Raw genomic sequence first — 22,411 nt, 5'->3', positions numbered from 1 at the left:
TTTTATCTGTGCTTTGGAACTTTGATTACCTTGTTTCATTGAAGATGGACTTCGGTCTTCTGGGTTTTGTTTTTTTTGTTGTTTTCAGTGAATTTGAAGGGAATGAACAATCAAATTTCCTTTTCTATTGACACAGTGATATTAAAATTCCCCTTATACTTCTTAGGCTGTATTTTCATTTTTTTCTACTTCTCCATTTATGCATTAGAACAGAAATATTCCCAGAAAGAAGTCCTTGCTGTCCTAATACCTAGTATATATATTTCTATTTAAAATTTTTTTATATAAAACTCTTCTTGCTAATGTTTTGTATAGACACATATGGTAAAGTGACCCCTCAGTCCTTATCTAAAAGTATTTTATAAAGGTTGCATTAATATATGGGCTTAAAGATTAATAATCAAATTTTTGCCACCTGTGCTAGCTTTAATAGTTCTAGAATTAAGGTTAGATGTTTTATGTTTTCTTTCTGGCAGGACCACCAGTAGACGGTGTCACTTTGCCCTTGAACAAGTCATCCACTTAGGTGTAAAAGGTATTATTTTTGTAGAATGATAGTGTTACATCTTCCCAGAGTATTTTTATAGCTTTCATGTAAACTTTTGTGTAATATACAATCTCTTCAATCATACATTAGAAGTAAAACTATGTGATATTCACATATTTTTCATTTTCTATTGGAGAGTTTCAGTGTTTTCTTACTGTTTCAACTACATGAAAATAGCATACTTAAATAATTTTTAAAAATTCATCGTATTCTGCTTTTCTTCTCATGTGTAGTTCATTTTTGTACTTAAAAATAGATAAGTAAATGGCTTTGTTGCAAATAATGTGCAGCACTGGTATAATGTTATAATTTGGCAGTATAAAAGGGAGTCCAGAAAGGAATGGAGTAGAATGTGAATTACTTTAGGATCAGCTATAAACATTTTGGTTGACTGTGTTCATATTTTTTAACCTTTTCAGTAATACCTGCCCTCCTTTTTCTTGTTTTAAAGTGTTGTTCCCAGAAGAAATTATTTTACAGTCTCCCCAAGTGACAGGGAATTGGAACCATGCACAAGACACCAGAAATGATGAGCAGTCCACCACCAAGGTAGTGCTTTGATGACTTTGATATATTTGAATAGATAGTATTGTTAATTCACTTTTAGATACATTAGCTCTCAACTGATTGGAGTATTAGAGGAGTGTAGTTCACAAATAACCCAAAATCATAGTTAAAGTAAAACCAACTAAAATATTCATAAAATAGATTTAGTGTAAACTTTATATACGGTTACATGTAGGCCTAAGATGGCTACAATATATAGTGGGGAAAAGCAAGATACAGATGTTTGTATGATCTTACAGTTTTATTTCAGAACTACATTTATGTGATTGTATATGCATAGAAAATATCTTGAAGGATACACACCCAGAAAATTGCTAACATCTGCAATCTTTGTGAATGTTGCAAAGATATTTTATTTTTACTTCTATAATCCAGTCACTCCATAAATAGTAATGTAGTGCCTATTATGTGCCAAGAGTTGTCCTAGACTCTTGCTATGGGATCGATGTGTCCTCTGAAAGTTCATGTGTTGGAAACCTTATCTCCATTGTAACTGTTAAGTGGATGGGAAATCCTTTTACAGTATTTGAAAGGTTGGGGCCTCTAAGAGCTGATTGGATCATAAGGATTATGCTCTCATGAATGGATTAACCCATTAAATCATTACCCCATGAGTGGATTATCTTGGGTGTGGACTGGTGGCTTTATAAGGAGAGCAAGTAAGCATATTAACAAACACTTTTGCTGTCCTCATCATGTGATACCCTGCATTGCCATGGGACTTCATACAGAGTCTTCACCAAGAAGAAGGCTCTCACCAGATGCTTCCTGGTCCCTGAACTTCCCAACCTCCAAATCTGTGAGAAATAAATCTCTTTCCTTTAAACATTAACCAGTTTCAAGTATTCTGTTATGAGCAATAGAAGACAGATTAATACAGAAAATTGGTACCAAGAAGTGAGGTGTTGCTGATAATGAGTATCTGAAAATGTGGTGGAAATGGTTTTGGAACTGGGTGATGGGCAGAGGCTGGAAGAATTTGGAGAAGCAGGCTTGGGAAAGCCTAGATTCTGGTGAGGGCTTCGAAGATAAGACCAGAGGAACTTTGAAACTTCTTAGAGATTTGTTAAGTGGTGGTGACCAGAATGCTGATATAAATATGAACCATGAAGGCCATTCTGAGGACATCTCAGGTAGAAATGAGGAGGAGCTTATTGGAAATCAGAGCAAAGATCACCCTTGCTATAGAGTTACAAAAACTTGGGGGCATTCTTTTCATGCCTGAGGGCTTTGTGGAATGCAGAACTTAAGAGTGATGAACAGGATATTTGGCAGAAGAAATTTCTAAGCAGCAGAGCATTCAGGTAGCTGAGTGACTACTTCTAACAGCCTGCACTGAATTACAGCAGCAAAGGCATGATGTACAGTTGGAATTTATAATTAAAAGAGAAGAAGAGGATGAAAAATTGAAAAACTCTTAGCCTGGCCATGTAAAGAGTGTAAAATGTGTTCAGGAGAAGAAACCAAAGGTGTAGCCCAGTGACTGTCTGCTAAGGAGATAAGTACAGAAAGAAGGAATCATGAAGGGAATGGAAGAACCCGAAGGCATTTCAGAGATCTTTGAGGGTGCCCCTCCCATCACAGACCAGAGGCCAAGGAAGACAGAACAGTTTTTGGGAACAGGCCTCGCTGCCCAGGGCCACCTCAAGATGTTGCTCCCTGCATTCCTGCACAGCGCTCTTTGGCTTCCCCTGCTGTAACTAAATTAACCTCAGGTGTGACTGGACCCGCCACTTCAAAAGACGCAAGCCAGAAGCCTTGGCAATGTCCATGAGGGGTTGAATCTGCAGGCTCACAGCATGCCAGAGATATGGAAGAATGGCAGCCTCTATCCAGCTTTCAAAGGATGTATGGAAAAGCTTAGGGACCCAGAAAGAGATTTGTCACAGGGATGGCGTCACCTCAGAGAGCCTCCACTAGAGCAATGCCAGGCGGAAATGTGGGGTCAGAAATGCAGCAGAGAATCCCCACCAGGGCCATGCCTAGTGAAGCCATGGGATCAGGACCACCACTGAGACCCCAGAATGTAGATACCAACATGCAACACCAGTCTGGGAGAGCTAGAGCATGGGCTGAGCCCAGGAAAGCCATAGGAGCACAGCTGCCTGAGGACTTGGGTGTCCAACCCCTGCACCAGTGTGCAGAGGATGCTGGACATGGAGTCAAGGGAGGTTGTTCTCTAGCCTGAAGATATTATGCCTGCCCTGTTTGGTTTCAGACTTGCTTAGAATCTGTTACCCCTTTCTTTTGGCCTATTTCTCCCTTTTTGGATGGGAATATATACCCTGTACTTGTCCCACCATTATATCTTGGCAGTAGATAACTTCTTTTGATTTCCCAGATGAGATTTTGGAGTTTTGAGTTGGTGCTGGGATAAGTTAAGACTTTGGGGTCATGGGGATGGAAAAAAATGTATTTATATATGAGAAGGACATGAATTTTGGGCACCAGGGGCAAAATGCTATGGGTTAAATGTGTCTCCCAAAAGTTCATGTTATTAAAACTTGATCCGCATTGCAACAGTGTTAACAGGGTGGGAAATCTGACTATGATATTTAAAAGGTGGGGCCTTTAAGAGGTGTTTGGATTGTGAGGACTATGCCCAATGTTATTGATCCATTCATTGAGTAATGGGTTAATTTTTTTAATGGGTTACAGGGGAGTAGACTGGTGGCTTTGTAAGGAGAGCAAGGGAGCATGTGGAAATGCTCTTGCTGTTCTCACCACATGACACCCTGCATTGCCTGGGGACTCCATACAAAACGTCCATCAGGAAGAAGGCTCTCACAAGATGTGCCCCTTGACCTTGGACTTCCCAGCCTCCAAAACTGTAAGAAATAGTGTTATAACACCAAGGTCAAGGGTTCAGATCTCTGTATTAGCCAGCTTCCAAAAAGGAAAAAAAAAAAAACTGTAAGATACCCAGTCTCAGGTATTCTGTTATAAGCAACAGAAAATGGAGTAATACAACTCTTGATATATTTTCACGAATAAAATAGAAGTGGTTTTATTTATCATTGTGTTTCTAGTAGTGAGAAAAATCATCCATGCTGTGGTGGAGCATACGACCTGTAAATTCTGTGCTATTGGAATTTGGTTTTATGAGCATGTTTAAACGTATAAAAACATAAATATTTTAATTACATGTAACATTTAGAAACCCTTTTACCATTTTATAGCCCCTCTCCAAAAATGCAAAAATGATAGTTTTAGAGTACTTATACAATAATGGAAAATACTATAAGTGAAGCAGCAAAAGGCTATCCATTAAAATCATCTGCTATGAATCAAAACCACACTGAGATATTATCTCACCCCACTTAATCTGGCTTTTATAAAAAAGACAGAGTAACAAATGCTGGTGAGGATTCAGAGAAAGGGGAAGCCTCCTACACTGTTGGTGGGACTGTAAATTGGTGCAGCCATTATGGAAAACGATATGGAGATTCCTCAAACAACTACAAATTGAACTGCCGTATGACCCAGCAATTCCACTGCTGCGTATGTATCCGGAGGAATGGAAATCATCATGTTGAAGAGATACCTGCACCCCATGTTTATCGCAGCGCTATTTATGTAGCCAAGAGTTGGAACCAACCTAAACATCCATTGTCAGATGACTGGATAAGGAAAATGTGGCATATATACACAGTGGAATGCTACTCTGCCAAAAAAAAGAATGAAATACTGCCATTCGCAGTAATATGGATGAACTTGGAGAAAATCACGTTAAGTAAAATAAGCCAGGCATAGAAAGAGAAATACCACATGTCCTCACTCATAGGTGAGAGCTAAAGAATAAGCATATAAATAAAAAAAAAAGTTAGATACAACAATCACAAAAATGTGCTGAATTTTCTAAAGGAGAACTGAGATTAGCAGAGGTGTGGGGGGATGGAGGAATTGGTAATGGGCCACAAGAAACAATGACATTATATATTGCTGAATAGACTGATTTTCCTGATTTGAGCATCACATATTGCACACAGGTGTTGGTATACAACTCTGTACCCCACAGATATGTACAATCAACTATGTTACAATAATTTTTTATTTAAAGTGGTATAAGTCCAGTGGCAGGAAGATTCAGAAGATAAGAATTTAGGAAGGTATAAAAGAGACAGATGGACCTGTCAGTTGGCTAGAAAAGCAGCTGTTCTCCAGGGAGAGTAATTGAATGAAAGGTCAAGTAAAATGGAATCAATCTGTCTGGATAAAATTAAAAGATTATAAAACAAACTTTAACCAAAAAAATTTTAACTTCTGTGTATTTCATATTTGGTCTTTTTTCTGAAAATAGAAAGGGGTCTTTGTTGAGCACAGACGTGGTGCTGACTGCACAGCCCTCTTTCTTCCTTGTTGCCTCGTCACTGGTTTCTCCCACTGCTTGATTCTCAGGGAAGGTCTGTGGTGCTGTTGGTGGGGTGGGAGGTGGGGAGGGCGAGTGTTGCTCTTTAGATGGGCACATTCCAGATTAGCTGAATCTTCATATTTTAAAATGCAGAATATTATCATCTCACAGAGTGACTAGGTTGCAAATAAACTCGAAGATATTCCATATATCAACCATGGTGGAATATGCAGGAGCCAGATTTACCTTCCTGCCTGAAACAATCCAAGAACCTGAAGCTCCCAGGTTTCTCACCTGACACCCACCGTTCCCAGGAAAGCTTCTGTTATAATGGTACCTGAAAATGTGGGCTATAAAAGTCTAAATACAGCTGAAATTGATCTTTGACAATCATGGAAGATAGCTTAGCATATCATTTCTTTTAAAAGTACAGTAAGGAAATATGTGAAACTGCAGTTTCAGACGTTGGGCATCAGCTATCGCAGGACAGCAGTTCCTGAAAGAGAGGGAACAAGTGAGGTCACCCACAGTCACCCAGCTGATGGCCTCAGAGCACATCCAGGCCAGGGAGCAGAGGGGGGCCCCAGTGGGGCCCAGTGGTCTGTCCAAGCTGAGGAGACCAGGCTTGGACAGGCAGGGAGGACAGGTGGGTGAAGCTGACAGGGCAGAGTGCTTTGGGTTCTACAGAGGTTCTCCTCAAGTTTCCAGCTGGGTACTGATCAGTGCGTGCTTGTGAGTGAAATATCTGGGGCTGGGAAGGAACCACCTAGAAAAAGCAAAGGGAACAGTCCTCAGAGTTGACACAACACCAGGAATAGCTTGTTCCCACAGCCAGAGAAGGAAAACCTCATACCTCACAAATGGTCAGGGAGAGTCCTCGGGAGGGTGTTGCCTCAGGAGTTAGACTTAAACAAGTATGAGAGCAAGCCTCAAAAGTAGCAGGCTATTTCCAAGTAATTTAGCTGCATCCCAGGACAAAGCTCAAAAATAGTCATAGGAATATAAAATTACCCAGCACCCAACAAGGTGTGAAATTTGCAATCTGACATCTGATTAAAAGATAAAAAGAAACTGAAAGACAACCATAGGAGAAAATTTAATCAGTTGGAACATACCCCCAAAAATAAGTGATAGAATTAGCAGACAAGGGCATTGAAACAATTATAACTGTACTCTATATGTTCAAGAAAGTAGAAGAAGACATAAGAACATAACTGGAGACATGAAAGATATACAAAAGATACAAATGTATTTTCTAGAGATGAAAAATTCAGTGCTTAAAATGAAAGGTATATGGACTCTCTGCACCACTATTTGCCATGTGAGACCCCTGCATTGCCATAAAGCCACCGCCAAAGAAGACCTTCACCAGACTTGTTCCCTGGACTTTGGACTTCCCTGCCTCAGAAACTTGGCCTCCCGATTGGCCTCCCCACTTCCACCTTTGCCTCCCACTCCCAAATCTGTTTCTGCAGCAGATCCATTAAACTATAAGCGAGATCACGTTACTTCCTTTGCTTGAAACTGTCAATTCAGACTTCTGGTCAAGATGGCGGAATAGATGGTCCCTAGCGTCATTCTCTCCCCCAAATCAACCGATTTAAACTATAAAAACATAACATTAAGTGCATATGGAACAGGGAGACGTCCAACGGGGGAGGCAGAAGCTCCGCAGAGACCACATGCCCTGCAGGGCCGCCGTCACACGAGCCGACAGGTAGGCTTCACCGCCGCCACCAGGCTCCATCCCAAGCACGGCCTAGTGCGCACAGAGCAGGGAGACATCCAGCAGGGGAAGGGGAAGCTCTGCAGAGACCACACGCTCTGCAGTGCCTCGGCGCATCCCAGCAGGCCAGTCCAGAGCACACAGAACAGGGAGAAGTGCAGCACAGGAGGTGGAAGCTCAGCAGACACCACACACCCTGCGGTACTGCCCTGTGATCCAGCAGCCTGGCAGAGTCCAAGCTGACCAGAGAGGTGGCTCCCCGGAGAGGCCCAAGACCTGAGACAACCACACACACAAGGCACTAGTGGCCAACTGAGCAGTCACTGAGGTAGCCATACCAAATAGGCAACCACAGCAACATAGTCAGTCAATAGTGTCAAATCTGTGGACTGTGAAACCCCCTGCCACAATGAATAAACATCAAAGAAAAGATACCAGAAATACGAAAAATCAAGAAAGCACACCACCAAAGGATAATAACTCTCAAGCTCTAGATCCTATAGAACAAGAAGCCCTTGAAATGACTGACAAGGACTTTCAAGTGATAACTCTAAGGAAACTGAATGAGATACAAGAAAACTCACCTAGATATCATGATGAAACAAGGAAAAGTATACAGGACCTGAAAAAAGAAATGTACAAGGAAATCAATGCCCTGAAAAAAAAAAAAATGTAGCAGAACTTGCCGAACTGAAGAAGTTATTCAGCGAAATAAAAAACACAACAGAGAGTTTAACCAGCAGGCTTGTGGAAGTTGAAGAGAGAACATCTGAACTTGAAGATGGGCTGTTTGAAATAACACAATCAGACAAATAAAAAGAAAAAAGAATCAAAGGCATTGAAGAAAATCTGAGAGAGATATCAGACAACCTTAAGCGCTCAAATATCCAAGTCATGGGTATTCCGGAAGGGGAGGAAAAAGGAGATTGCATTGAAAACATATTCAACAAAATAGTGGCAGAATACTTCCCAGGTATAGGAAGAATCACAGATCTTCAGATCCAGGAAGCTCAATGATCTCCAAACGTATTCAACCCAAAAATGCCTTCTCCAAGACATGTTATAGTCAAATTGGCAAAACGCAAAGACAAAGAGAGAATCTTAAAAGCTGCAAGAGAGAAGCGTCAAATCACCTATAAGGGAGCCCCAATCGGGCTAACATCAGACTTTTCATCACAAACCCTAAAAGCCAGAAAGGAATGGGATGATATACTCAAAATACTAAAAGACAGAGATTGCCAGCCAAGAATACTCTACCCTGGGGCTATCCTTCCAAAATGAAAGGCAAATAGTATATTTCTCAGACAAACAAAAACTGCGGGAGTTCACCACCACACGACCACCCGTACAAGAAATTCTCAAGGGAGTACTGGGTTTGGTTCCTGAATGACTACCACTGCCATAAAAAACCCAATAAAAATCAAAACCCACTAGTATAATAAAAATGGCATTCATGAAGAGAAAACAAACAAACAAAAAAGGCTATCTACAACCTAAGGAACCAACAAACACAGAAAACAAACAGTAAATCAGAAAGCAAGGAACAAAAGACACCTAAGACAAACAAACACTAATCAATAAAATGCTAGGAATAAATCAACACTTTTCAATAACAACTCAATGTATAAGGCTTAAATTCCCCAATCAAAAGCCACAGACTGGCTGACTGGATTAAAAAGGAGGACCCAACTATATGCTGCCTTCAAGAGACCCACCTCACCCATAAAGACTCGCATAGACTAAGAGTGAAAAGATGGAAAAAGATTTACCATGCAAACAGAAAAGAAAAATGAGCTGGAGTAGCTATTCTTATATCTGACAAAATAGACTTTAAGCTAAAAACCATAAAAAGTGACAATGAGGGACACTACTTAATGATAAAAGGACTGATCCATCAAGAAGACAAAACAATCATAAATATGTATGCACCCAATGTTGGAGCAGCCAGATTTATAAAACAAACTCTGTTAGACCTAAAGAAGGAAATAGGCACTAATACCATAATAGCAGGGGACCTGAACACCCCACTGTCAATATTGGACAGATCATCTAGGCAGAGAATCAGCAGAGAAACACAAGATCTAAACAATACTCTAGACCAATTGGACATGGAAGATATCTACAGAACGTTCTATCCAACAACCTCAGAATATTCATTCTTCTCATCAGCACATGCATCATTCTCCAGGATAGATCACATATTAGATCACAAATCAAGTCTCAACAAATTCAAAAAAATTGGAATTATCCCATGTATTTTCTCAGACCATATGGATTAAAATTAGAAATCAATAACAAACGAAATTCTGGAAACTATACAAACACATGGAAATTAAACAGCATTCTACTTAATGACATATGGGTCCAAGAAGAAATCAAGCAGGAAATCAAAAAATTTATTGAAACTAATGGGAATAATGATACATCATACCAAAACCTGTGGGATACTGCAAAAGCAGTATTAAGGGGGAAATTTATTGCATTAAATGCTCACCTCAGAAGAATGGAAAGATGGCAAGTGAACAACCTAACACTTCACCTTAAAGAACTAGAAAAACAAGAACAATCCAAACCTAAAGTTAGCAGACGGAAAGAAATCATTAAGATCAGAGCAGAACTTAATGAAATTGAAACCAAAAAACAATAGAAAAGATCAAAGAATCAAAAAGTTGGTTTTTTGAAAAAATAAAATTGACAAACCATTAGCATGGCTAACAAATAAAAGAAGAGAGAAGATTCAAATAACAAAAATTAGAAATGAAAAAGGTGATACTACAACTGATTCATCTGAAAAAGAAGGAATCATTCGAGACTACTATAAACAGCTATACGCCAACAAATTTGAAAATCTGGAGGAAATGGATAAATTTCTGGACACACACAAGCTCCCAAAACTGAGCCATGAAGACGTAGAAAATCTGAACAGACCAATAACAATAAAGGAGATTGAAGCTGTTATCAGAAGGCTCCCAACAAAGAAAAACCCAGGACCAGATGGATTCACAGCAGAATTTTACCAAACATTCAAACAGGAATTGACACCGATTCTTTACAAACTATTCCAAAAGATTGAAACAGACGCAAATCTCCCAGACTCATTCTATGAAGCAAACATCATCCTGATACCAAAACCAGGTAAAGATATAACCAAAAAAGAAAACTACAGGCCGATATCCTTGATGAATATAGATGCAAAAATCCTCACTAAAATACTAGCAAACAGAGTACAGCAACACATACATAAAATTATTCACCACGATCAAGTGGGATTCATCCCAGGGATGCAAGGTTGGTTCAACATACGCAAATCAATAAATGTGGTACACCATATCAATAAAATCAAACACAAGGACCATATGATCATCTCTATAGATGCTGAAAAGGCATTTGATAAAATTCAACATTCATTCATGACAAAGACCCTCTATAAGTTAGGTATAGATGGAAAGTATCTCAATATAATTAAAGCCATATATGATAAACCCACTGCCAATATCCTGAATGGGGAAAAGCTAAAAGCTTTTAAGAACAGGAACTAGACAAGGATGCCCACTCTCACCACTCCTATTCAACATAGTGTTGGAAGTACTAGCCAGAGCAATCAGAGAAGAGAAGGAAATAAAGGGCATCCAGATTGGAAAAGATGAAGTCAAACTGTCCCTGTTTTCAGATGACATGATCCTATATATCAAACAGCCTAAAACCTCTACAAAAAAACTGTTGGAATTGATAAATGATTTCAGCACAGTAGCAGGATACAAAATCAACACACAAAAATCAGTAGCATTTCTATTCTCCAATAGTGAACATGCAGAAAGAGAAATCAAGAAAGCCTGCCCATTTACAATAGCCACCAAAAAAATAAAATACTTAGGAATTGAATTGAGTTAACCAAGGAGGTGAAATATCTCTATAATGAGAACTACAAACCACTGCTGAGAGAAATTAGAGAGGATACAAGAAGATGGAAAGATAGCCCATGGTCTTGGATTGGAAGAATCAACATAGTGAAAATGTCCATACTACCCAAAGTGATATACAAATTCATTGCAATCCCCATCAAAATTCCAATGACATTTTTCTCAGAAATGGAAAGAACTATCCAGACATTTATATGGAATAATAAAAGACCACACATAGCCAAAACAATGCTGAGCAAAAAAAAAAAAAGCTGGAGGCATAACACTACCTGACTTTAAGCTATACTACAAAGCTATAATAACCAAAACAGTATGGTACTGGCATAAAAACAAACACACTGATCAATGGAATAGAATAGAGAATCCAGAAATCAACCCACACACCTCCAGCCATCTGATCTTTGACAAAGGCACCAAGACTATACAGTGGGGAAGAGACTGCCTCTTCAGCAAATGGTGCTGGGAGAAGTGGATATCAATATGCAGGAGAATGAAACTAGACCCATACCTTTTACCATACACTAAAGTCAACTCAAAATGGATTAAAGAATTAAATATACACCCTGAAACAATAAAACTTCTTATAGAAAACATAGGAGAAACACTTCAGGAAATAGGACTGGGCACAGACTTCATGAATACGACCCCAAAAGCACGGGCAACCAAAGGAAAAATAAACAAATGGGATTATATCAAACTAAAGAGCTTAGCACAGCAAAAGAAACAATTAACAGAGTTAAAAGACAACCAACAGAGTGGGAGAAAATATTTGTAAAATATACATCCGACAAAGGATTAATATCCAGAATATACAAAGAACTCAAACAACTTTACAAGAAAAAAACAAGCAACCCAATTAAAAAATGGGCAAAAGAGCTAAGTAGGCATTTCTCTAAGGAAGATATACAAATAGCCAACAGACATATGAAAAAATGCTCAATATCACTCAGCATCCGGGAAATGCAAATCAAAACCACACTGAGATACCATCTCACCCCAGTGAGGATGGCTAAAATCCAAAAGACTGAACGATAAATGCTGGTGAGGTTGCAGAGAAAAAGGAACTCTCATACATTGTTGGTGGGACTGCAAAATGGTGCAGCCTCTATGGAAAATGGTATGGAGGCTCCTCAAACAATTGCAGATAGATCTACCATACGACCCAGCTATCCCACTGTTGGGAATATACCCAGAGGAATGGAAATCATCAAGTCGAAGGTATACCTGCTCCCCAATGTTCATCGCAGCACTCTTTACAATAGCCAAGAGTTGGAACCAGCCCAAATGTCCATCATCAGATGAGTGGATACGGAAAATGTGGTACATCTACACAATGGAATAGTACTCAGCTATAAAAACTAATGAAATACTGCCATTTGCAACAACATGGGTGGACCTTGAGAGAATTATATTAAGTGAAACAAGTCAGGCACAGAAAGAGAAATACCACCTGTTCTCACTTATTGGTGGGAGCTAAAAATAAATAAATAAATTCACACACACACACACACACACACACACACACACACACAAATAAAACCGGGGGGGGGAAGAAGACATAATGACTACAATTCCTTGAAGTTGATACGACAAGCAAACAGAAAGGACATTGTTGGGGGGGAGGGGGGGAGGGAGAAGGGAGGCAGGTTTTGGTGATGGGGAGCAATAATCAGCCACAATGTATATCGACAAAATAAAATTTTTTTAAAAAATGTAAGGTATATGGGAGAGGATTAGCAGCACACTAGACAATACAAAAGAAAAGATTAATGAGCTTGAAGACAGCAATAGAAATGATCCATAATGAAACAGAGAGAAAAGAGGAATACACACACACACACACACAAAAATAAACTAAAATTGCTCTAAAAAATTGTCTTTTTAAAAAACATGAAAAGAGCATCAGTGAGTAGTGGTGCAGCATCAGACAGCCTCACATACATGTAATTGGAGTCCCAGAAAGGGGGCAGGAGCGGGGGAGATGTTTGAATAAATAGTGGCTGGAAATTTTCCATATTTGAGAAAGGAAGCTCAACAAACCCCAAGTTTAAGAAATGTGAAGAAAATTACACGAAGGCATGTTACATTCAAATTCCAGTAATAAAGAGCAGCTCTTAAAAATAGAGAAAAGGTCTCATTTTATACAGAGCAGCAATAAGAACAGGAGCAGACTATTGAAAATGTGCAAGCCAGATACAGTGGAATTATTGAAAGAAAACTCAACCTAGAGTTCTCTACCCAGTAAACACTTTTCAAAAACAAAGGTGAAATACACCTTCTTCAGATATACAGAAGTTGAAAGATAAATGAATAGGCACTAGCAGACGTGCACTGCTAGAGATATTAACCTCCTTCAGACACAAGGAAAGTACCAAATAGAAATGAGGATCGACGCAAGGTAATGGAAAGGACTGGAAATCATCAGTATGTGGATCATGTAGAAGAAGTTTTTGTTTTTGAAAGTTCTTTGTAGAAGATAATTGACATTTTGTAGGAAATAATAAGAATGTATTGTAAAGTTGGTAACGTGTAGAGCTGAAACACAACAACAGTAGCACAAAGGAAGGGAGAAGAGCATAGTGTGGTATGGTGCTCAGAGGGTGTTTGCAGCGCTATAGCATCACTTGAAGTAGAAGGATATAGACTGTTAACCCTGGGGAAACCACAAAAATGACAATATAAAAAGTTACAGCTAAAAGGCCAACAAAGGAGTTAAAAAGGAATCATAAAAATAATTCATTGAACAGTAGACAGAAAAAGAGGGACATGTGTTCAAGTCTCCTATGGCGTCACTGATTTTCTGTCCACTTGTGCAGTCACTTACTGGGAGACAGGCATTGAAATCTGCAGCTGTAGTTTTGTACCTGGCACAGATGAGACACCGAAAACAAATGGCAAGATGACAGGCTTAAGTCTAACTGTATCAATAATCGCATTAAATGTAAATGGTCTACACACTCCAATTAAAAGGTAGAGATAATCAGATTGGACAAAAAAGAAAAGCCCAACTATATGCTGCCTTATAAAAAACACATTTTAAATATAAAGACACAAGGTCTGGCCCGTGGCTCACTTGGAAGAGTGTGGTGCTGATAACACCAAGTCAAGGGTTAAGATCCCCTTACCAATCATCTTTAAAATATATAATAAATAAATAAATAAATATAAAGACACAAATAAAAGTAAAAGAATGGGAAAAGATATAATCAAAAAGGTGATAACCAAAATAATGACTAATAGAGCTCTAGTAATATCAGACAAAGTAGGTTTCAGAGTACAGAGTATCACAATAAAGGAGATGATGTCATAATAATAAAGATAATTCATCAGGAATACATAACAATGCAGAATGCTTATGTAATAACATTTAAAATACATGAAACATCTTTAAATGATAAGCAGCCTAATAACAGCTTTAAAATACATGAAACAAAAACTGATACAGCCGTAAGATAGACAAATTCATAATAACAGTCAGAGATGTGAATACCTCCTTCTCAGTTAATGATGACAAAGAAGAGAATCAGTACAGGTACAGTAGACCTGAACAGCAAAGTCAACCAAAGGGACCTAAATGGGTGTGTAGAATACTCCACCCTTTGGCAGTAGGATGTGTCCACTTCCTTAGAAGTGAACATGGAACATTATCAAGATCCACCTTATTTGGGGCCATAAGACAAGTCTCAGCTTTAAAAGAAAGTCATGCAGAGTGTGATCTCTAACCACAATGGGTTAAACTAGGAATCAGTAACACGGAGAGCTTTTGGATAACCCCCAAATATTAGTATTTTCACCAGAATTAAAATGAAAATGCAGCTTATCAAAGTTTGCAATATGCTGCAAAAGCACCCTTTAGGGGAAATTTATAGAACTAACTGCATAAATTCAAAAAGAATAAAGGTTTCAAATCAATGACTTCAGCTTCCTCCTTAAAATACTAGAAAAATAAGAACAAATGGAACCCAAACTAAGCAAAAGAAAATGATGAACACTGGAGTAAAAATCAGTGAAATAGAAAATAGAGAAACAGTAGAGAAACCAATGAACCCAAAAGTGGTTCTTTGAGAAGATCAATAAAATTGCTAAACCTCAAGCCAGACTGGTCAGGAGAGAAAAAAGCAAGGACGCAAGTTACCACAATCAGGATAAGAAAGTGGGTCACTGAAGAGTCACAGATGTCATTTAAAGATAGAGTAATATTGTTGTGATGGTTGATTTTGTGGCTGCTTGACTGGGCCACAGGGTGCCCACACATTTGTCAAGCATTGTTCTGGGTGTGTCTGTGATATCTTTGGATGAAATTAACATTTGAATTGGTAGACTGGGAAAGCAGATGGCCCCCACAGTGTGGGTGGGTGCATCCAGTCAGTTGAAGGCCTGAACAGGACAAATAGGCTGACCGCCCCCCCCCCAGCTGCCCAGTAAGAGGAATCTCTTGCCAGGCTGCCTGGAACTGGGATATTGGTCTTGTCCTGCCTTCAGATGCCTCTTCTTGGGTCGTGAGCCTGCCAGCTCTCAGACTGAAACTTATACCATTGGCGCTCCTGGTTCTCCAGCTTACTGACTGCAGTTCTTGCCTCTGTAATTGCACAAACCAATTCCTTTATCTCTCTCCCTTCCTCTCCCCTCCTCTCCCCTCCTCCTCTCTCTCTGTAGACACACACAAGCGCTCATGTACACACATCCTGTTGGTTTTGTTTCTCTGGAGAACCCTGACTAATATAATTATGAACAACTTTGTGCTAATAAATTCAACAACTTACATAAAACAGACATATTTGTTTAAAGACACCAATTACCAAAGTTCATTCAACAAGAAATTCGTAACTGAATAGCCCTAGATCTATTTAAGAAATTAAACTTATAGTTAAAAACATTCCCTGCCATTCCCCCACAAAAACTTCTTGCCTGTGTAGCTTTATTTGTGAGTTTATCAAAAGTTTCACGAAGAAATAACAATTCTACACAAACCCTTCAACTCCAGGAAATTTAATTCCAAATTTATTTTATGAGGCCAGCATTACACTGGTACCAAGACAACATAACAAAGATATAACAAGAAAAAAAAAACGCATACCAGTATCACTTATGAACATAGATGTAAAAATTCTGAAACAAAATTTTAGCAAATTGAATATATATGAGACCAAGAAGAGTTCATCCTAGGGATAAAAAGCTGGTTTAATGTTCCAAAAATCAGTTGGTGTAATTCACCATATTAACGACTAAAAAGGAAAAATTATATAATCTCAGTAAGCACAGAAAAAGCATCTGACAAAATTTAACATCTATTTCTGATCAAAACTCTCAGCAAACTAGAAATAGAAGGGAACTTCCTTCATCTGTGAAAACCCACTTAGTAGTAAGTAAATAAAGGCTGTTTCCTTGTAAGATCAGAATCAAGGCAAGCCCACTCCTAGAATTTCTGTTCAGCACTGTGCAGCAGGTTGTGGACAGGCAGTGAGGCAAGAAAAGGAAGCGGTATCCACATTGTGTGGGAATCCTGATGGGTCTAAAGTGAAGCTGTTAAGGACTGATGAGTGATTTAGCAAGATTGCAAGACACAAGATCAATACACAGTGATAAAATTGTACTTATATATACTACCAATAAACAAACTGGATGTTTAACAACAGACGCCATTTAAAATAGCATCTAAATGTATTAAACATTAGGGGTAGATCTGACAGGAGATGTGCAGGACTCTCTACTGAAAACCACAAGACATCAGTGAGACATGAGACAAATAACAGAAGACCTGAGTAAGTGGGGATGGATCCTGTGTTCATGGGTGAAAAGCCTCGGTATTATTAAGATGCCCTTTTTCCCAGAATTGATCTGTAAATTCAGTGCACAAGCAAAAATGTGAAGCTGGATCTATACCTCACAGCATGCACAAAAATTAACTCAGAATGGTTCATAGCCCTAAATGTAAAGCATAAAACTGTAAAACTTCTAGAAGACAACATAGAGGAAAAGCTTCACATCCTTTGGTTGAGCAAAGAGTTTGAAGATGTGACACTGAGAACATGATTCATATAATATTTTGCTGTCCAAAATACACTATTAAGACAAAAAAATAAGTGACAGACTGAGAGAAAGTATTTGCAAATGACACCTCTGGTAAAGGACTTGTGCCTAGAATATAAAACAGCTTGCAGACTCCATAAGAAAACTCAATTTTAAAATGGACCAAAGATTGGAATAGACAGTTTACCAAAGAATATATACAGGTGGTAATAAACCCACAAAAAAAAATGTTTAACATCATTAATTGTTAGGGAAACACAAATTAAAATCACAGTGAGATACCACTACACGTCTATTAGAATGGCCAAAATTTAAAAGACTGACTACACCAAGTTTTGGTGAGTAGGTGAAACAGCTAGAACTCGTACCCTCCTGGTGAGAGCATAAAATGGTACAACTGTGAGAGGAGTTTTTTTTAAAAGCTGAACAATGGCTGGCCAGTTAGCTCACTTGGTTAGAGCCAGCAGTAATAACACCAAGCTCAAGGATTCAGATTCCCCTACAGGCCAGCCACAAAAAAAAAAGCTGCAGCTAAACGTATGCCTACCCTACAATCCAGCCATTTTTCTCCTAGGTGTGTACCCAAGAGACATGAAAATGTGAAAAGGAGGACTCATACACGAAGTTCATAGCAGCCATTTGTATCACCAAAAACTGGAAGCAACCCATGGTCCGTCAGAGGGTGCATGGATAGACAAATTGTGTGTTCATACAGTAGAACTCTCCTCACAATGAAAAGAAATCAACTGTTGATACTCGCAACAACAGAGGAGTTTCAAAACAATGATACTGTGTGAGAGAAGTCAGACCAAGAAGAGTGCAGACTGCATGACAACCCACTCAGAAAGTTTTAGAATGTGTGAGCCCTTTGAGGTGACAGCAGAGGGAGCCGTCCCGAGGGTGCAAGGGGCTTTGGGACAGATGATCTGTTCATCATCGAGATTGTGATGATGGTTTCACAGATAAACGAAACTTGTTAAAACTTGTCAGATTATATACTTTAAATACATGTGCAGAATTGTATATCAGTTATATGCAAAACATATACCAATAGTGGGAGGGTACATTGGTATAACCTTCTGGAGTAAAATCTGGCAATATGTGTAAAATCTTTAATGTGAAAACTTTTGACACAGCAGTTAATTCTAGATTCTAGAATTTATTCTGTGAAAGTAATCGAGTGATTGCCCAAAGATGTATGTGCAAAGTTATGACCTACAGAATTGTTTGTAACGGAAACACTGAAAAATAGTCCCACTGGTCCAGGACAGATTCGTTTATGTTCAAGCACACATAAAACCAATTTTTGTGGAAGATTTGAGCACAGTTGACAGAAGCAGGACTGGCACTTGGCTCTCTCTGAGAGGCATGCCGGATTCTGCAGAGGGCAGGGTGTTCGCAGCCCTCTCAGGAGGGGCCGTGCCTGAGGCTGCTGCGGGAGAGCCATCCCAGGCCATGCCTGAGCCTTTTCCTTCAGGCTCGCACGCATCGGCCAGCCTTGGAGGCAGGAAGGATGTGCTGGGGGAAGGCAAGTTAGTCAAATAAAATTTAATCCTTTGTTTTGGTTTTATCATCACAGAATTTGGTTTGTTTATTTTTACAAGGGAGTTCAAAAACAGGAAGCAGAAATTTTTTTAGCACCTCTTTATCAGATATTCTGTATTTTCGTTTTTTCGAAGGATATGACCTGTGATCCATCCAGAGACTGTTAAATAAATGTAACAAGCAGAACGTTGGCAGATGTTTATGTTTGCTCTTTAAACTAAGCAGTGTAAACACACAGCTGTTTTTTTTTTTTTTAAACCCTTTCTCTGCATGATAATTTCTAGAATAGGAAAACCGTGAAGGACCAAACTAAACATGAGAGGCATGTTGGTGCCGAGGACCTGCCGGGGGTGGCGGCCTTTGCTGCAGAGATGGGCGATGTGGGTACGTGTGTGCGCGGGGCTGAGAGAAGAGCAGTTAAGAGGACTTGTGCCTGGAAGATGGGCACCTTCAGAAACACACCCTGCTGCAGAGGCGTGTGGTATCTGACAGATGGCCACTGTCTCATCTGTCTGGAGGCCAAGTGAAGACTTGATGTTTTAGGTTACTTTAAAAACACTTATAAGTTATGGATGATTTTTGCCATGTGATCTTTTAAACTATTGTAGACATTTTAAAATCATGTCTCTAATATTTTAGATGATACTGTATATACAAAGCAGGAGAATAAGTTGAATGGCCTGTTTTTTCCTTGTTAGAATGCTCAGCCCATTTTCCTGGCTCTGCGTAGTGAAGCACAGACAGATTACTCAGGGGGACACGCTGTGCTCTGGCCTTGTTGTGGTCTTGCTGAAGCGCTGTTCCCCGTCTGTGGTTGTGGGTTAGCCTTTGAGGCAGCCATGCTCTAATGCCCAACCTAAGTGAGGACGTATTATTCTACAGCTATTCAAGCTGTTTGACCTCTGACTGGAACTGTTTCTCCACTTTGCATACAGTAAATGAAATGCAAATCTCTAATGCAAGAGATAAGGAATTTTTCAACCCAGTGCTAAATGAAAATCAGAAGTTAGCAGTCAGAAGAATTCTGAGTGGCGACTGCCGCCCACTCCCGTATGTTCTTTTTGGACCTCCTGGAACTGGAAAGACGGTGACAATAATAGAGGCGGTTTTACAGGTAAGGACCATGGTGCCACAGCTCCTCTGGCCCTGTGCTGCTGTCACATGCTTCCCTCTCATGTGTGCCTGTCTTCAGGAGGTGTTAGTTTAAATTGCAGAATGAGAGTTGTAAAGAGGTTGAGAATCCTAGCTATTTTATACTGTTTAGTTAATTTGCTTTGCTTATGTGAATACATAGGATTTACAAAGCTTATTTCATAACTTTAGAAATTCTTCATTTTTAGAATAGTAAACTATTCAATTACATCATGGGATTTTGCTACAGAAAAGAAGTTACCTTTACAGTAGCTAAAGCCACCATTCTTCAGAAGTTTCGGTATCTCTGTTTGTATTGGAAATTGTATGTATGAAAATATTGTGTATTTAGTATTTTTGTCATTCAGGATTCAGATTAGCAGACACATGTTGAGTGCCTACCTCAGTACTGTACTGCAGGCTGGACACGTGACCATCTGACTCAGTTTCTGCTTTAGAAGATGGCTTAGGATCTTGAAGAGCACAGAGAACTTTAGCACCTAACCTTGCCACTTTCGGGTTCCGTGGGCCCGTGTCTCAGATGTCACTGGACTGATGTCCGAGCCCATGTGGCTGTGAATGGACCTGTGCATATGGATGTGAGACGCAGATTTCCACTTTGCAGCGTTGATATCTGTGGTCCTTGGCTTCTTTTGTGTCTTTGATGAAGGTACACTGTGCTTTGCCAGACAGTCGGATTTTGGTCTGTGCACCTTCCAATAGTGCCGCTGACCTCGTATGTCTGCGGCTGCACGAGAGCAAGGTGCTGAGGCCAGCAGCCATGGTCCGGGTGAATGCTACCTGCAGGTTTGAGGAGGTGAGCCCCAGGCACAGGGGAGGCAGGGGAGCCTGGGAGCACCTGGGCCACCTCCTTGGAGAGTAGAAAATGCCAAGACAGTAGACAAGGGCAGGAGGCAAGAGGGCAGACAGAGAGTAGGCACAGAAGGCCCTGGTGGAGAAACCGCTCTGCTGTGAGCCAAAACCCACTGTTCAGCAGTGGAGTTTTATTTCTGAACATTTCATGACATCCTCACACACTCTCTGTGAGTTATCTGTCCTGTCATGGCCATTCTTAGCTTTGTTAAAATTTCATGTTCCCCTTTTATCTGATCCCCAAGTGTATTGTTTTCTTTTTAGTTCTGTTTTATTGGTTTAGCTATAAGTATCCCTTTAGGGAAATTATAAGTTCCTGGTTCACTTATAGAATGAAAAAAAAAATTGAATCTATAAAATGCACAAAGTTCCTGTGAAGTTCTGTAGGATTTTATGTTATATCCATGGCTCTAGGGTCCATAAGACATCGACTTAGTTGGTACAAAAATGTAAAATATTTTAACTTCAGAAAACAATCTTAAACCATTACTTCATCATAACTAAGAAGTGATAATAGAGCAAGATTATCTTTTAGAATTCCTTTCAGCTTTGCGATTCTGCCCGATTTTTAAAAAATGCTTAATAATTTGGAAAATAAACTAACTCCACCTCTGCCCATCGCCAGACAATTATTGATGCCATCAAACCATATTGCAAAGATGGAGAGGACATCTGGAAAGCCTCACGCTTCAGAATAATAATTACAACGTGCAGCAGCGCAGGGCTTTTTTACCAAATTGGATTGAGGTAACAGCTCAGCATCATGTGGGGTGCAGGGTCCCACAGGGTGAAGGTTTCTGTCCTCTTTAAGCTCACGTCTGAGGGGGCCGACGACACAGAGGGTGGGCAGTGGAGGGAGGAGGCAGGGCTGTGGGTGAGAGGGACCAGGCCAGGCACGGCTTCTCAAAGGGACAATGTTTGCACTGAGACCCCAAAGACTCAGAGGACCCAACAGTGGGTTGGGCGGGCAGGAGGACTAGCATAGGCCAAGGCCTGCAGTTAGAGAGCCCCGGGCATGTTAACCCAAAGGAGATGGAGCCAGAACCTAGCAAGCAAGAAGAATGGGGTGAAAGGACTGCGAAGGGAAGCCCAGCCCCAGTGGGAGCTGTGGGAAGGCTTCTGAGCAGGCAGTGGGTAGCTAAGAGGGGGTCATTGGAAGGCAGGCTGGCTGGGAAGCAGCTAAGCTCTGTGAGGTCAGACCCTGTGGGGCCATAAGCCCACTAGTATGGGGGGTCTGCAGGGGAGATGGCAGGGGACATGGAGCATGGTGTGCCAGCACGCATTGGAGGCAGCTTCCCAAGGACACGCCTTGAGAGCTGGAGGAAGAGCTGTGAGCCAAGGGGGGCACCGAGTGAGGCAGCAGGCAGCCCCCTTCAGTGATTGACGAGAGCCTAGCAGTGTGGGGCAGGCTGAGTGAGAAAGGGAGCATCTCACCCCCCACTGACAGTCTAGAGACAGACCCCTGTACCTTCTGGCTGAGTCGCCCCAGGGTAGTATCCAGCATTTCAGTGGCTGTGAGGGTGACCACCAGGAGTTGGGCCTCAGCTGGGCCCACTGACGGTCTCACCTCCCTCCGCCGTGGGTTCTGTGTGTTTATCAGCACTACACGGGCAGAGGCCAGCAGCTGCCCAGGAGCTGCATGTGATGGTCAGGCCTGTCACCACGTGCTGCAGATGATGCTATCAATAAATTTTAGTTACTCTCACATATACAGACTATTA

General features: G+C 40.3%; 1 protein-coding gene across 1 annotated transcript in view; it reads left to right on the top strand.

Moving 5' to 3' along the window:
* Positions 1-22,411, top strand: part of MOV10L1 (Mov10 like RNA helicase 1) — a 93,827-nt gene that overhangs the window by 50,540 nt on the left and 20,876 nt on the right. Inside the window, exons 14-19 of the mRNA XM_063075840.1 lie at positions 477-535; positions 999-1,099; positions 18,971-19,070; positions 19,622-19,800; positions 20,488-20,634; positions 21,316-21,437. Coding sequence (XP_062931910.1) covers positions 477-535; positions 999-1,099; positions 18,971-19,070; positions 19,622-19,800; positions 20,488-20,634; positions 21,316-21,437 — 708 coding nt within the window. The remainder of the gene's footprint in view (positions 1-476; positions 536-998; positions 1,100-18,970; positions 19,071-19,621; positions 19,801-20,487; positions 20,635-21,315; positions 21,438-22,411) is intronic.

The sequence above is a fragment of the Cynocephalus volans genome, chromosome 12, assembly GCF_027409185.1.
Source record: "Cynocephalus volans isolate mCynVol1 chromosome 12, mCynVol1.pri, whole genome shotgun sequence".
Lineage (NCBI taxonomy): Eukaryota > Metazoa > Chordata > Mammalia > Dermoptera > Cynocephalidae > Cynocephalus > Cynocephalus volans.
The sequence above is the reverse complement of the archived record's forward strand: the minus strand, read 5'-3'. Positions and strand labels throughout refer to the sequence as shown.